A 16,237-nucleotide genomic window follows, 5' to 3' on the forward strand; every position below is an offset into this window, starting at 1 on the left:
TGCATCCCCAGCATATGAAGGAAGGTAGCGCTTGTGCTGAGTACTAGCCTTCACTTGTATCAAGAACACTTGGGAGCCGCTTCGTCCCTTGACTCGAATGACTTGCTTTCTCCAACCGCATTTCCACAATGTCCAGCATTATGTGGGGACCTCGGCCCCGACAACGTTTCAGTAATCCCTCGACGTCTTTATCACTGCCCATATCCCTCGACGTCTTCATCACTGCCCATTTTCAACACAACATCCCCACCATCACCCTCAGCTTAATCATCATTGTCCACTTCACTTATCGACACACGGACTTTTTCTCCGTCCAGCGAACCACCTTTCGGTCTATCAGAACAGCACAACATTCCTCATCTCTCGCTCACCGAAATGACAAGGAGGAATCCATTCAATCATACCATTATAGAACATATCATTTCCGTGTCCACATGCCGACCCATCACTCATCACTGTAAATAGGGGCATACCCATAATGTATGTTGTCATCAGTCACTTACTACATCACTCTCATCTCTTTCCATTTCTGTCCTCCCGGCGATCCGTTCGATCCGTCGACTATCAGTCAGTATTCGGAATAGTCTTTACATGCTATCAGTGTCATCTTTTGTGTCCATTCTGTTAGTCAGTTGTATTTCTTGTTTTTCCACAACATCACAACACGATATAAGTCGAGTCGGACTCTCGCTCGATCTATATCTTATCATCACTCCATACAGGCCCAGCCAGATATTATCGACAAGCCAGTATTGGCATCATGCACAATTATGTCTGATGTGTCTTCTTATTGCCGAGCAGCATCAGGATACAGCGATCAAAAAGCGCTTCGTCGAGATAACGGGTGTCGTAATCCCATACCCCAGGCACGAGATCTGATTGCGATCGGGGAACCAAAGAGAGTATGACTTGACTGTAAAATGCTATCGGGAATCATTTAGATTGTGTAAAACCAGATCTGCTTTGATTCTATGGTCATTTGACGATTTGCGCATGTATGTGTATCTGTGTGCGTGAGAAATTGAAGCATAGGTAATCAAGACGCTTGCTCAGCGTTCAGCGTTATCTAGACGATGTTTGCTCGTCGTATGGGCAGTTGCTAAATGATATAAGATGGCCAAGTGGATATCGTTTATAGGAGGTCTGATCGACATGGACAAAATCGATAACTTGCTCGGACCATTGAACCCCAATAAGATGGCAGCGAAGACTTCACCTGATCCACTCAAAGTCATCGTGTTTACGGCTACGGGCGACCAGGGTCGGAGTGTTTGTAAGGACTTGATTGCGGACGGGGGATTTGTAGTTTGGGGAGTTACTAGGAATGTCGATAGTAAAGGAGCCAAAGGCGAGTCTGAGTTTGCCTACTCCTAAGGCTAGGTTTCATATGAGCTGAGTGTGACGAGAGCTGCATTGACGCATTTGACGTTTGACGTTTCACTTAGAGCTCACTGATATCGGTGTGAAGATGGTCCAAGGGGACCTGGGCGATAAAGGCAGTTATGTAGCACATTTACAAGGAATGGACGGTGCTTTTATCAATTCTGATTGTAAGGACTTTTCACTCATTCTTCATTTCCTGCTAAACTTGAGGGGACAGAGGTGGTTTGACAGTGTATGGAAATATATAGACAACTCGATCGTCCCCACTGTCAACGGCGATACCAAAGCAGCTACTGCAAAAGAATACGAGCTGGTCAAAGCGCTGGTGGACGCATGCAAAGAAGCTGGAGTGGGACATATCGTATATTCAGCTTTGGATGGCTTTGACGACGAGAGTAAACAGGTCCCGTATTTTCAAAGTAAAGCTCAAGGTGAGTGAGCGGGTTGGGACAGGGTGTCCACCCCTCCTTTACTCTGCTGTTGAGATCACTTCTTCAACACTTGCTAGATATGAATGGGACTGAATCTGATCGTGCTGTTCCAACAGTCGCGAAATACTTGAAAGAGACGTACGAGGGCCACGCAGACCAACCTGACAGACCTCATGGTGCACACCATAATGTCCACTGGACGAATATCTACCCATGCACGTATTTCTCCAATATCTACAAATTCAGTTACTTGACATACAACAAGGAGAAAGGATGTTGGGTGTTGGGATGGCCTTTACCTGACGATACGCTCATACCGAGTTACGCAGTTGAACAGACTGGTATTTGGGTCAAGAAGGCTTTCTTGGACCACAAAATATGGAGAGGTGAGCATTATCTCGGATATGAGGGATGATGATCATCGATCAATGACCTGACCTTGATTGTCAATTGTCTGGTAGGCAAAGACATGCAAGTGTGCTCGGATATGATCACCCCACTCCAAATGGCCGAACACCTCTCTCAACTGTCCGGCCGAAAAGTGGTCACTCTAGGTCTGACAAAAGAGGTGTTCCATTCTGAGGAATTCAAGAAACAGCTTTGGAAGCCATTATGGCTTCAGTACAGATCACATGTCGATGGGTGAGTCGAGTCGCAGAATGACGTTCACGAAGACAAAACGATCTGCGGTTTCTTCCTGACGATTGACTGATTTGGTACATAACAGCTATTTCAAACGAGATGTCGAGCAAAGCAAGAAAGTTTGCCCTGAACAGTGGAGTTTCAAGCAGTGGGCAAGTCAAGATAAAGAGCTTAAGAAGATGTTCGACCTTAAATGAGAGGTACATGTATTGTAAGCAAGAAATGAAGAAAGGGGAAGCAAACTGAATGGAGATCATAGCGTAAGATCAAACGAGTCAGTTAGGTGACAGAATGAATCAGAATCAGTCGAGGTCGGTGAGCTCCAAACGGAAAGAGCGAATTGAGCGGTGTTGTATCGAGTCCTGTCTGTTTTATATGGTCTTGTATAAGTAGGTTAACAGGTATTCAATCAGCAATTTGTGTCTGAACGAATTACGTAGAGTCTAAATAGCCAATTTTGGCTCATCGGGATTGAAGGAGGACGGCGTTGCTCGCACAGTACAGTTCACCTCGTCTTTTCCTGACAGTATGCATACGACCCCAATAATGGGGGAACTACAAAACGGACGTATTGCAAAATACATCCCCTCAATTACAATCGGTATACAAATATATGATATTCTTAACAATGACAATGACAGCGACAAATGCTTTGAGGTTACAACCTTATGCTATATGCTATGTGGTATTGAGGTATGCTTGAGTATTTATGTACAGATGAATGTCTTTGGGGTATATGTGTTGATAAGCAAAAGTAAATTGTGGTGTAATGCGATTTCGATTTACTGGAAGTAGAATAGTCCAGCCTTGTTTCTATCGAGCTTGAACTTTGGCGCATCTGGGATCTCGTAGGTCTTCATACCTTTCTTTTCGGATGATTCCCAGTTGAAACCTGATTTAGGTACGCTGTTGGACTCGATTCCACATCCTCCAGCTTCGATCTTCAGCCCTGCGATATCGGGGAGGAAGCCACCCTGGGCTTGTGCAGGTGGGAGGGTGGTAGCTGGTCGATGAGGTACAGAAGCAGGCGGTGGCATTCGGGATATCATGGGAGTTCGAGAAGTAGCGGTAGAGGCAGCAGAAGTGGACAAGTTGGCATTGGCGATAGCAATACCACCTCGAGATCTGCTTGAAGATCTCGCACCTGATCCGGACCCACTCGATGAAGTCGACCGTGAACTGGATCGTTCCTTGTCTTTTCTGATGGTCCCGCTTCGATCTAACAAGGTGGAAGAAGGTTGGAAATATTTGATCTTCCATCCTCCTACTCCCCTTTCCAAGCTTTGTTTGGGCGTAGTGTCGTGAGCGCCCGAACAAGCGTACTCGACAGCTGATCGACCTCGGAAATCGGCGGGCACAGACATGGGTACAGCGCTGTGTTCCGGGGCAGCGTATGACGATGGACATTGGCCGTGTCTCTTGCAGTACGATTTGTAGTTCTTCTCATCGACGACTTCTTTGCCAAAGGAATCCCACGTAGCTTCGTTTCTGGACTTGGCGCGGATTGTGCCGGAGACGGGTCGAGACATGGTCATAGATGACCTTCGGGATTCAGAGGGGTTCGGTGACATAGCTGTTGAGCCAGGGAAAACGAAGCCCCTTTGTACGCTGGTAGAAAGACCAGATGGGCTTCGCACCGGGAACGCGTGGGCGTATGATTGAAGAAGGTCTAATGTGTGGGACGGGGCGGATCCGAACTCGGGAGGAATGGGAACACCCTGTACAGAAGATGGTGAAGCTGCCAAAGAACTCTGACTAAGATCCGATCTTCGTAGAGGGGCTCTAGTTGGAATTGGAGCGGTGGGTTCCGTGGTCGACGAGATAGATACCGATCGTTTACCAGCACCGTATACTTCCCGCTCGGGAATCTGGAAGGAAGTCATCGCTCTCATCTTACCGGAGCTGGACACGGATCGAGCAGAGATGTAGTCGGATTCGCCATTCCATAGACTGGATAAAGAGTCGTTCGACGGGTGGGCTTGAACGTGACTTTGACTGAGAGCGGTGGACTGAGACGGGCGTTGAGAGGCTGACGGCTGCATGGACGATCTTCTTTGACGCTGAACGGAGTTCCATGCTTCATCGGGCCCTTCCTTCGACAATCTAAAGTACTCCATAAATTTCGGCGCTGAACTTGCCGGTCCCGAGTTGTCCAGTAGGCCACCGGCAGCAGATGCAGCGGAAGATTCAGTATCCGATCCACTAACGAACAGAGGCGAAGGTGGACCATATGGACTTCTGGAATGGTCGTGGACATGTACACCGGGCGTCTCAACAGGGAAGGCTTGCGAGAAATCGTATGACAACGTTCGCGCAATGTTGGCGTATGCTGCAGATGATTTGCCCGCATCTTGCTCCATACATTGTTTCGAACAGTATATCGAGGATTTGAAAGCTGGTAAAGATGTGTTGATACGTGGGGTGACGACTTTGTTAGATTGCGGTGAAGTGAGATCCTCTACCGATTTGTTGGTGGGTGATTCGCTTGTAGGGGAAGTAACGGAGTCGTTGGTTTTCGATCGTGTCAATGGCTGCATCTTCGAAGAGGAGTTCAGTGCTGCTAAACGGGCCGCTGAGTTGGGATTGCGCTTTAGTCCCGGTCGAGTCACTTTTTGACCATTCGCCGAACGTGTTGTAGTGGTTCCATCCGGGTTCTTCACTCTGATAGTTCCACCTCCCATCTTCTTCTTGACCGTCTTTGGCGGTTCAACAGGCTCCACTTCTTTCGGAGGTACTATGAGCCTATCACAGACGATACAGTACGAATCGAAGGGCATTTCGTCGGTTGTCATACCGGACATTTGACTGTACGTCGTCGGTGGGTGAGCGAGTAATAGTGGATCCATCGTGACGAATGGCGAGATGCGAGTAGAGGATATGAATGTTGAGTGTGTGTTGTGATGGTGGAGTGGTGACGTATGAAATTTGTTTGGTGGGAAGGGGAGTGATGGTTGCGAGGAGTCAATGCGCTGCAAAGGTGTCACCACCATCAAAAGTCAAAAGTCAGCAATCAAATCTCCGGATCATCTATTGGTTTTGATTGATTGGATCAGATCCCTCTAGCTGGGTCCAGACTTATTTCATGACATCTATTTGGCTAACGCGCTCTTGGCCCAGCATGAAATCTCCCTGCTGTGTATTGAATAGGTGGGAATGAGCAGACGGAGAAAACGCGAACTCACCAGTTGCCACTATATTCGGTCCATGAAGAACGTCTTTCTTTACTTCAATTACAGTTCCAAGATGATATTGAGAGTCAATACGATTTTTCTAATACAAGATATCGAACTTCAATGCTGAGTCCTCAATTATGGGACGGATCTGTGTGCTTGAGCTTCTTCGCCCTTCCAACGGTTCTGAGTGAAAATCTGGTGTGGTCACTTGCGTCTTGTTGATTTTGTTGAATCCGGAGACTGGGACCTTGCGATTTGACTCGGTTATACCAGTGCGAATCGAAATAGGTATCACAAAGGAAGTAGGAGAAAGTTTCACAAGAGAAACCGATTCGTTTGAGTTGTCGTTGAGATGAGAAAAGAAACGACCGGTTATGTCTGGGTGGATGTTCCAGTTCCAGCTTTGTCTTATCCTTTATTCCTTGAGCGTTCCTTTCCCTCTGAGTTTCTAGTCTCGACAAGCGTAAACAATGTTATGAGAGGTGAATATTGGTGAGAGACAGAGAGTGAAGAGATGTGCGCGTTGAGTATTGGTGATGTGAAGAATTTCTTCGTTGGCTTGTTGGTGAGTGGGTTGGGTATCGCTATACGCAGTATTTTACCGTACCGAGTACCGAATCACTGTTATATGACGGCTTATTATTTTTCCCTTGTTTTCTCACCGTACGTATAACCGTAACGCGCCAATCGAAAAAGTAAAGTGCGGATGAACGCCTGTCGGTATTTTCGGATTACTCTTTTCTGCTCTTCTTTTTCTACCGTACCGTAAAAAACGCACAATCGCACAAAAGCACGATCGCGAAAGAACGAAAGAACGAGTCCAGATTTAACGCAAGGCTGCAAAGGCGTATGGTGGCGTTTGTGTTTTTCCCTTCACTACGATTCTGGGCCTAATCAAAAAGGCCTACTACGAGATGCGATGCAAGGTGTTTTCCCTTTTCCCCACACAAAACTGATTTGTACCGCCGGTAGACTGCTTTGTTTAGTTTGTTGTCGCTTAGGTCAAAGATAGCTGTTTGTGTAGTGTATTTGTGTGTCAAAGGCAGACTAGAAGTTTACTAATGCATCAACATCAACAACGACAACAATAACAACATCATGGATCACGATGCATTCCTTTGTTACCTGCATATCGACAAGATGGGGACAGGCGATGGAGAGGCTTTTGATTAACCGTCAATTAACGAAGATGGAGCGGGACATACGGACCGAAAGCAGAAGATACGGGTTGAAGGATATGAATTGGAGCTCGGTCACCTGCTCGAGTCAACAAAGTCTTGGAGCTGGATTGTTCAAACTCAAACACAGCGAAACGCGAATATCATCCCGAGTAATTTCCAAGAGGGGTAGAGAGGTGCAGAGACCGAAAGAACATCTTTGGGCCGTATCGGAGTTACTTTGTTTTTGCCTTACCATACCTCACATACCTTACCGGAAATAACTTGACTTGTTTAGCCTAGATGAGATGATCGACGGACCAGGGAGACTGCCTAAGGGAATCCAACTGATGGTACCATCTCGCATCATTTGATTGCGGCTCCAGTCATTTGATGAAGCTACCGGTCGAATTGTGAGCGGATCAGCCCCGGCCCGACAACTAACCCAACGGCGAAAATGCCGGTGAATAATCTTAGTACCCACTCGGACGAAATCGCATAACACCCTCGGAGCAAGTCGGAGTATCGAGTGGCCACGTGTCAAGGTCCGATTTGTGGGAGCGGGAAAGTGGGAATCTATATTCCGCTGTGGAGCATCCACTTTATCCCACTTGCGGTAGATACTAACCCCGCCCTAAGTATGCATGCTCTTCCTGCTATGAGGAATCGGTATGGGCAATTACCCGAATTTGTACCGAAGGGGGCCTTGGGGAATGCCTAACTTGTCACAACATACAGTCAGGTATCATCCATTTTTGTGGGGCTCTTGGCGATTGATATCCACCACGATAGCTTCCCCACATCTGCCTTCAACTTGACACGCAGATGTTGACTTATGTTAAGACGTGATGGTCGCTACGTATTTGTACGTCATTTGTGCTCATAACGAGTCCGTGTTTTCGGTCTGCATATCACTTCTGCCAGGTCCGGCGATCTTTCCAGTTGTCGCGATAGCGGATGACTTTTCGTCTACAAGACTTATGAGAGATTCCCCTTTGGAGTTCAATTTGCGGGTCCGGTGGATAATCAGGTCTCCCTCTCTTGGCATCGCTGAGCATAAATGAAAGGAACAGATGATGATCTTTCCTCTTGATCGTCTTCGGATCTGGCTTCGCACATCGTTCCCACGTGCAACGGGCGTAAACCTCGCTGGTGGCACGGTTATTACAGATGCATGATCAGGTAACTATCACTTGGCATATCGATCACTGCGGATACCGCATGGATGTCAGTCCAGCTCGCCCAGCGATTATCTTCCAACGTAGCGCTTGTCACAGGACCAGGACTTACCTTTTCAAAGCCGCACGGCGATCTAACATTGCTTCACCCAATTTACCTTCTTTCCTAGCTTTCTTGAGCTCGCGTCTATCTTTCTCAGAAACGATCGTCCGTCCTCCACCCCAGGTCTGCGATTCCTTACTACATTCGCGATACCATTGATCAGCGATGACCGTCTTTTCGAGAAGTCCACAGACAGCGAAGGTTTGCAAATCAAAGGCTCAGTCACGAGCTGAGCGCGGCAGCAGGGAATTATAGGGGCACACAACTTACTTCCTCTTCATTTCATCATCCATAGATCCTTCATTCGGACCTCCATCCAAGAATCGCTTCTTCGACGAACTACCCTCTTTCCCTTGCGCCATCGCCAGCTTGGCTTTATACACGAACTCCCTCTGACACTTGATCCTGACTACTTCGTCTTCTCCCGGGGTATCCACGTCGATGCGCAGCTCAGCTTTCAGCTTGCCCACTGATATGCCAGTGGGCGGTGAGGCCGAGAGGTATTTGGAGTTATGTTGAGTCTGTATGACCCAGCCTGGGAATCCCCCTGCCGATGAGGAGGACGAGGACGAGGATGAAGGTTGAGGTATAAAAGCTTCCAAGGGCCCTCTTGAAGGTGTGGAAGCAGTCAATGTCCCGGATGGAGTGGCCGTCAGAAATGTGCCTCTACATAATCGAAACATGAAATATTGCCGTCAGCGACGAATGTCACTATACCAAGACCGCAGTGAGCCTCATCTAGGTTGAAGAAGATATGACTTACGTGCTTGTTCGCAGACTGATAACATCCTCACTGCCTGATAATCTCGATGTCACCCATACATGGTTGATATCGCTCGGCTCTATGGTTTGTAGTATTTCTGCTTCGGTCAGGTCATCCATTCCCTCAGGTACTTGAGGTATATCGACCGGCGCAGCGTAAACTCGTTGTCTGTTGGCATCCCACTACTCAGAGATAGGTGTATCAGTCAGCTAGTATTCCCTTACTCTACGTTTCTCTCAGCCGCCTCTCTGTCGAAAGCTTAGGAATCTCACTGGACAGTCTGAAAATACCTACAGCTAGACATGTTAGGGGTTGAGTTGGTAACAAGATAAATGCAGGTCCGTTGATCTCCATAGGATGTTCCGGAAACACCCAACCTACGTGGAAAGAAAGAGATGATCAGCCAAAGGAGACCTGCAGCCCGATACTTCGGGTGGCTTAAGCGAAAGGCGCGAAGGTATTTTGGACTCACCTCTCGGATCGGCAGCTGCCAAAGCAGCTAACTCATCATCTTCACCACCTCCACCTCCAGAATGGTTATGAGACCTCTTCTTCTTCTTCACTTTGTCGCCTTTGAACTTGAGTTTCTTGGATACCACACTGCTTGAAGACATCTTATCGTTTCCCCGGTCCGGCTTCTGTTGGCCTCTAGGCAATTGACCGTGGTTTCACCTGTTTGGGGATTGAGAAAAGCGAGAGTAGAGGCTCAATCATCTTTGCTTCAACTAAAGTTGTTATCGATTGACGTCAATGCTGAGAGCGAAGAATTTGATTCCGTTGCCTTCTACAAAAGCCCCTCGTGGATTTGACTATCTCTTTGCTTCTGAAGCTCGTCATGCATGCATCTTGGCCAACAGCGTTCCCTATCATCTGATGCAGCTCTCAAACAATACTTTATGTACAGTTAGTCTACCGCCGACTGACCCGAATTTGCACAGAGCGAAATAATGGCAGCAGGCCGACTCCCGGAAATCACCTTGAAGCCCGACCTGGCTATCAACACAGTCTTACCATCGCAGATATACACTATAGACGACTTTTTCTCTTCCGCAGAAGTAAAGGCTGTGCGAAGATGGACGGACAGTGTAGTTATGGAGGATCCTAAGCCGGCAGGAAAGGGCGCAGCTGAACGAACGGCTCGTGAGTCTTCCGCAATCCTGCTCTCTCAGCGGAACTGCTGTGAGCTTACCACAGATTTACATCCTTTCTCTCTGCCATCGTATGCTGGAATCAGGTAGAGGCTCTCTAGATTCACCCGATATAGCCGCTATACTCCTCAACCTACTCCTGCCTTATATACCTCAACTATCGCCTGCTTACACACCTACATCCAAAGATGGCAGACCTCTCCTTTCACCCAATATCAGGGTATATCATTATCCCGCCAAAAGCTATTTCAGATGTCATTATGACTCCCCCACGCTTGATCCCGCTTCTCGTAGACTGAGTTGCTGGACAATCTTGATCTACCTGAGCGATGTGCAAGGTGGAGCGACCGCTTTTTACACCTCCACACACGATACGAGGGATTCCAAGAACTCAAATGCAAAATTGAGATCCAAGACTAACAAGGGGTTGAGTGATGAGAAGAAGATATCTGTAGAGCCGAAAGCTGGGAGAATGCTCCTCCATTGGCACGGGATGAAGAATGGGGGTTGTCTCAAGCACGAAGGAGAGGAGGTAGTCAAGGGCGATAAGTGGGTACTGAGGACGGATCTGTTAGCATAGTATGAGGCGATTCATCGAATACCTGGTGAAATATCGGGCATATTACGAATCTTGACGACCTGTATATGATGTATCATCTTTGAACGACTCTGAATGAACAACAAGCATCTGTGAGGAGTTAAGTCGACAGTGAGGGATGAGGGATACTGGCGCAGGCTGATTTGTAGATGGACGATTGCATTCGACTGGATATGCGGTTGCGCCTTTGGCCCTTGAATGTTCATTGAGATCGCTAGCCAGGCTATCTGTTACATGCAAAGATCTGTAGAAGGGTCCCGGTCCCACTGACGTCTCGTGTACCTAGTCAGTAGGAGGGACAATCCTACTTCGCTCTCTGACAGGGTATATGTTGTTTGCTACGTTGACGCGTACATGCAGGTAGATACGTTGGAAACTTGTCAAAAGAGGTTTTTCATATCGGCTTCTCATGAAGGGTGATTGGATTTAGAGGAAAGTTTGCAGTCCCTGCACATTCGCGCATTGGTTTCATTCCATGCTCGTCACAGAAGCTAGACGTCGCACAGCATAGCTTTCGGACATGGACTTGGTCGTGCAGGACAAAGGTGAGGATCATTGGGAATCCGAGGTGCCTAAATTAGGATGATGCTCCACAGATCATCGATTACGATAACCCCCCGAACCTCGAACCTACTTGACCCAGGTCCTGCCAATCTTATCTTTGGACCTTCACATCTGTTGCGCAATACCTGGTCCTGCGTCAAGAATGAGCAAAGCGAAGCGCAGCGAAAATTGTCTGAGTCGCTCGAGTATGCAGACTCGTATATGTGGGAAGCTTCGTATCTCATATACGGTCAGTCGAACGACGCAACGGTGAAGCTTCATCACGGCTTAGAAGACTGATTTGGGACAAGGTGATTCGTCAGCTACACGGCGATTGCTGAAAACTATCAAACTGCATTATATGAGACTACTGTTGACTTTGGTTCGGCAAGTATCAATCAGGTACAAAGCTGAAGCGGTTGTTTCACCGCAAACCAACAACAGATAGATACCGCAAAGGAGTCAATTGGTCATTGAAATCTATGGGCCAAAGAGAAAACGCCAAAGTCCACTTTATGGCTAACTTGTCTGTTCTCGATTGGTGGCTTGAGCGATGAAGGGAAGGAAGGGCTTCTGAAAAGAAGGAACGAGGAAAAGAAGGAAAGAAGGAAACGGTTAATTTAAGTTTAAGCTTTTTGATTCCCTCAATTGATCTGGATCTGCACCGCACAAAATTACAGGCAAAATAACCAAATTCGTCACTTGAGACTTGAGACTCAACGCACAGACTTTCTGCTTCGTCTCAGCCTTAGTGCTCTATCGTCTGTGCGTTTCGTTTCGTTTTATTTCCCTGAACGTTTAGCCGCATCTCATGGTCTTGCTTGCTTAAACTTTCTGACTGAACGGGCGCAAGTCCTCTTGCTCTCCTTTTAAACGTCGATCTTTCTTCTCGCAAAAATGCAATTGAGTTGGGCAGTACCGTTCCATACCGTGCCTTTTGATCGTCGTAGATTTTCAAAGTCACTAACCAAGTGAGTTACAAGGGGAGATCAACTAAAATGTGAAACCTCTTTTTCTCACCAAATTAGCTCGGTCCCTCTTGGTTCAGCTTTCACTTCACTGCTCCAATGAGTCAATTTACTCAATACACGCATGTTCTGGGCGACTCCTGTCTCCTCCGACATAGAAAGAGTCAATTTGTGTCTGGAATGAATCGCATATACGCATGTACAAGTATCGATATATATGGAAAGTTGGTGATTTGTCCCAAATATCCATTGCGCACTACGATCGCACAAAGCTTTCCGGTGGTCTCACTCTCACTTCGTATTATCTAGAACGCAAGGCAAACACCGATCGAGCACTTTTAAGACAAGAAAAAGACCCCGTGATATACCAAGAGCTGGTCTCACTTCACCCGTTCACACGAATAGACCAGTCAGTCACAAAGACTTGAGATCTTCGACAGCGACTTTCTCTCGAAAAGGGGCACCTGATTGCTGTTGGAAAGCAACATTGAATTCAAGGTCAAGGTATATCTTTAATCCTAGAGGAATCACTCGTCCTATCGCTTCGCTAGAAAAAGTCACTAACAACACCAACAACAGAGGATTAGTTGAAGTCAAAATGTCGTCAGTCGAAGAGATTGCGAGGAAACAGGTTACGGGTAACCTTGGTTCTCACTTATCCCCTCTTCTTCTTGGGTACGTAGACCTCTTGATGTGCTCCGGAGTCGCCTTTGAATGAGTGTGAAGACTGACCTCACCTCGTGGACGCAGTATGGGAGTCGATGCTCTGCTTTTGGGAGTAGCGATCAACTCGTTCTGTCGATGGTGGACCCATTCAAAGAAAGAGGCAACTCATATACGATTCCTCATCGTGCGTCTTCCTCTCTCTTTACTATTCAAGCCTGATGTATGCTAATACCTTCTGTTGGGATGTAGTACCTTGCCTCTATCGGTGGGGTGATAGGTACCATCTTGTGAGCTCCTATCACTTGTTCCAGCTCCCGGCAATCGGAAACAAGACGGCTTGAACATTACTGATGATTGAACCAGCACATGGGCCACGACTCTACACATGTTCTCGTACTCTTACGGAACGTACTCTCAATTCACCAAATGCAACTGGATTGCATGGTACGGTATCATAGATCCTCTGACTAAAATCAGTATACAGGTAAGCTTATCCCCATTCCGCGTTACGGTCTTCGTCTGTGAACATACCACTTATGTTGATTATCGTCTGTCAGGCATTCTATGCTGAAAGGGCTTGGCGAATCAACAAGAGGAACTACCTCATCCTCGTTCTCATCGGAGTCTGCCTCTGCCTCTCGGTGACTGGTTCCGTGGGGTACGCTTTCACGACGCATACCTTGACAATGGATGAATTTGACACCGTAAGTTCTGTTCCCCCTTCTGCAGCTCTGGCGCAAACCATACAACTTTTGTTTCTTAAAAAACGAGGCATCGACTGACAGAACCAGCGCAATAGAGAGCCAATCTATTCTTCTATCTCTGGCCTGGAGCATGTATTTCAGCCGATCTTATCATCACCTCTTCCATCATGTATGGGCTGTACCACTCCCGATCGGGCTTGGAACATACCGATCGGCTCGTCAAGAAGTTGATGCGGGTCTCACTTGAAGCTCAAGTCCCTCCGACTTTAGTGTATGTCAACCGGTTTCAATCCATCTCCCCGTCGAACGTAAGCTCCGTTGGATGTGCGACACACAAGCTGACCTGATTGGCTATGTCTCGAAGGGCCTTGTTGTTCTTCCTGCAATTCGCAGCTGACTCGATGTCGAGCATCGTACAATTCATTGCGTAAGTAGCAAGAGTCAGGCAGCCGGTAGATCGTTGCATGCTGATCCAGGCGTAACCTTTTCGGTCTATCGGTCGCACAGCATAATCCATCCCAAAGTCTACTTGGTAGGATGTCTCGCCATCTTGAACAGCAGACAAGATCTACGCAGAGACAGACAACGAAGCTACGTTTACGCTTCGGTAAGTCTTACACAGTCCAAGGCAAGATTCGCAGGTTTCAGGGTCTGACAGCTGACACTCGGTTCTTTGGGCGTAGGGCGGGACAGGATCATTCGGAACTTCAAGTTCGAACTCGCGAAACGCGGAGAAGATGCAGACCGGCGGTGGTATCAAAGTGGAGACTGAGACCTATATCTGTGTAAGTGTACCTCTACCTCTTGGCGGACGTTGAATGAGTGTCGGCTAGGTAGTAGGCTGATTGATTTTCTGGGGGATCAGTCGGACGGTCCGGTGACGCCTCCTGTACATAGTGCCAATCGGTCTTTGTCGGAGATCAAGGTCATTCCTCCTTCGGAAAATGGAGATGCTGAAGCGATAGTATTGGCTGAATGCGGCGCTTTGGGCACGCCGTTAGAATTTGAGGTGGAGTTGAAGTAGTCATTAGTCGTTGATCAGGTAGTCCTGTCTGACCATCAGGCCGAGGGCAATAGCCTAGAAGCCGCGTATCAAACTAGTCGATGTTTGTTTATAGCCCAGATTAGCCGGGCGAAGGTATCAATCATTCTACTCTTGTCTTCTGTAACAATAAAACACTCAACCACATTGCAATACGCACATACCATAAGCACACACACACACATGCATACTCTGAATCGTCGCAACGGTTCGCTTCCTACAATCTGTAGCATGTTGGTTGACGTCGATGTGGGTCATAGTTACGGGATGAAATCACGGCATGTTCACGGAGATGGCGGTCACCAATGACGTCTCGATATGGGATGCTGGATGCTGTACATTGTTCTCTTGGCGACACTTGGGCGAGGTCGATACCTCACCTACGTCGGACAGAGCGCGCTTGGCTTGAAACAGAGTCAGAGTCGAGGTGCGCAGTATGTAGATCAGGTACAATGGTGTCACTAGCCTATCAACATGCTATGCAAGATGCGATGCTGCTGTTAGCAATAATATGAGCTCGATCGGGCGCCGAAGCTGAATCAACATGACGATCCCGTTTAAGTAAGCTCACAGCTCGCCGCCGGGGATGGAAATGCAGCAACGGGGAATTTCCGTATTTGGTATTTCTCGGTGGGGGATGCAAGATTTTGTTGTTGTTCTCCACTATCCCTTCTGTCCACATACATATTGTTGGTTGTCCTCTTCACATCATGTACAGGTACATGTGCATGACATCTAGTGGACAAGACGGATTTAGCTGTAAAATCCATATCAAAGTATTCATATTTCACCAGCAAAGAGAAGAGTAGAGAAAGCCTTACACGACACATCACCGAAGGTCGAAAACATCGGTTTCGTACTCCGTACCTTTATTCAACAAGCATACGCGGTCAATCAGCATAACATAATCCAAAAGAAAGCATTCGTATCTTCACCGGCCGATCTCAATTATTATTGTTCGATTTCGCATAGACGGACACACCTTCGGTCATTGGCATAGAAGAGGAGGAAGCATAGAGCAAGCATCTCCAAAGCTCAAGATGCCTAATTCAATTTCTAGTGTTCGGGAGGATGAAGTCGGTTTCTTAGGTTCGATCGGAAAGAAGAGGTCGAGTTCACCTTTGCAGATACCGCAGACATTGCAGGAGGATACATCGTGAGTCTCCTTTCCCCTTTTCGTGAGGATAGCATCGTACAGAGTATGCCGGAATTGTGTTGGTTGTCAAGGGGGAAGGGGGAAGAAGATTTCGTGGGATCAGGTCAAAGTTGGTTAGCTTGAATGTCAAACGGCAACTTGTCAATCCTGGATGGTCCGTGCCGATATCCAAACGTCCAGCATCGCAACCACGATTTCAGTGTTCATGCTCCTTGATCTCGATTGTATCCATTCATCGATCACCATCCCCAATCTTATTACGGATCATCATTATTCGCCGGGGATGCAATCTGCAAGTTGAAAAGACAAGAAAGATAACTTTACTGACGAATTTGTCTGTCTTCCTTTTATCGTTCCTCTCCTTCGTCATTATTGCTTCATCGTACCTGTCATTATCCCTTTCATCAACAACGACGTAACCTCGACTTTGACTTCGACTCCGCAAAATCATATGACGAAACCCAATATCCTGTCTATGGTCGCCTGAACCCTTTCGCTGGATCTTGCTCCTCTGGTACCTCGCCCTTACTTCCGTTACCGGCACTGCACATCGTTGGCTTTACTATCTATCCAACACGACCT

At 47.4% G+C, this 16,237-nt stretch overlaps 5 protein-coding genes across 5 annotated transcripts; 3 read left to right on the top strand and 2 right to left on the bottom strand.

Annotated features, from left to right (window-relative positions):
- Window positions 1-1,152: 1,152 nt before the first annotated feature.
- I303_108614 (uncharacterized protein) lies at window positions 1,153-2,653 on the top strand (the record flags this gene model as incomplete). The annotated part of the gene is made up of 6 exons (XM_065969877.1): window positions 1,153-1,348; window positions 1,446-1,550; window positions 1,632-1,814; window positions 1,931-2,200; window positions 2,276-2,456; window positions 2,542-2,653. The coding sequence occupies 6 exons, from the start codon at window positions 1,153-1,155 to the stop codon at window positions 2,651-2,653; spliced, it is 1,047 nt and encodes a 348-aa protein (XP_065825949.1).
- Window positions 2,654-3,238: 585 nt separating this feature from the next.
- Window positions 3,239-5,302, bottom strand: I303_108615 (uncharacterized protein; the record flags this gene model as incomplete). Its single annotated transcript, XM_018410334.1, has 1 exon — window positions 3,239-5,302. One exon carries the CDS (start codon window positions 5,300-5,302, stop codon window positions 3,239-3,241), a length of 2,064 nt encoding a protein of 687 aa, XP_018260143.1.
- Window positions 5,303-7,975: 2,673 nt separating this feature from the next.
- I303_108616 (uncharacterized protein) lies at window positions 7,976-9,444 on the bottom strand (the record flags this gene model as incomplete). Its single annotated transcript, XM_018410333.1, has 6 exons — window positions 7,976-7,994; window positions 8,077-8,205; window positions 8,338-8,733; window positions 8,831-9,012; window positions 9,125-9,207; window positions 9,303-9,444. The coding sequence occupies 6 exons, from the start codon at window positions 9,442-9,444 to the stop codon at window positions 7,976-7,978; spliced, it is 951 nt and encodes a 316-aa protein (XP_018260142.1).
- Window positions 9,445-9,777: 333 nt separating this feature from the next.
- Window positions 9,778-10,558, top strand: I303_108617 (uncharacterized protein; the record flags this gene model as incomplete). Its single annotated transcript, XM_018410332.1, has 2 exons — window positions 9,778-9,970; window positions 10,065-10,558. 2 exons carry the CDS (start codon window positions 9,778-9,780, stop codon window positions 10,556-10,558), a joined length of 687 nt encoding a protein of 228 aa, XP_018260141.1.
- A 2,127-nt stretch (window positions 10,559-12,685) lies between these two features.
- On the top strand, window positions 12,686-14,481 carry I303_108618 (uncharacterized protein; the record flags this gene model as incomplete). The annotated part of the gene is made up of 10 exons (XM_065969878.1): window positions 12,686-12,762; window positions 12,838-12,937; window positions 13,003-13,040; window positions 13,117-13,237; window positions 13,311-13,457; window positions 13,553-13,728; window positions 13,822-13,884; window positions 13,965-14,064; window positions 14,141-14,242; window positions 14,323-14,481. 10 exons carry the CDS (start codon window positions 12,686-12,688, stop codon window positions 14,479-14,481), a joined length of 1,083 nt encoding a protein of 360 aa, XP_065825950.1.
- Between the last annotated feature and the right edge of the window lie 1,756 nt (window positions 14,482-16,237).

This window comes from Kwoniella dejecticola, chromosome 11, assembly GCF_000512565.2.
Source record: "Kwoniella dejecticola CBS 10117 chromosome 11, complete sequence".
Taxonomy (NCBI): Eukaryota; Fungi; Basidiomycota; class Tremellomycetes; order Tremellales; family Cryptococcaceae; genus Kwoniella; species Kwoniella dejecticola.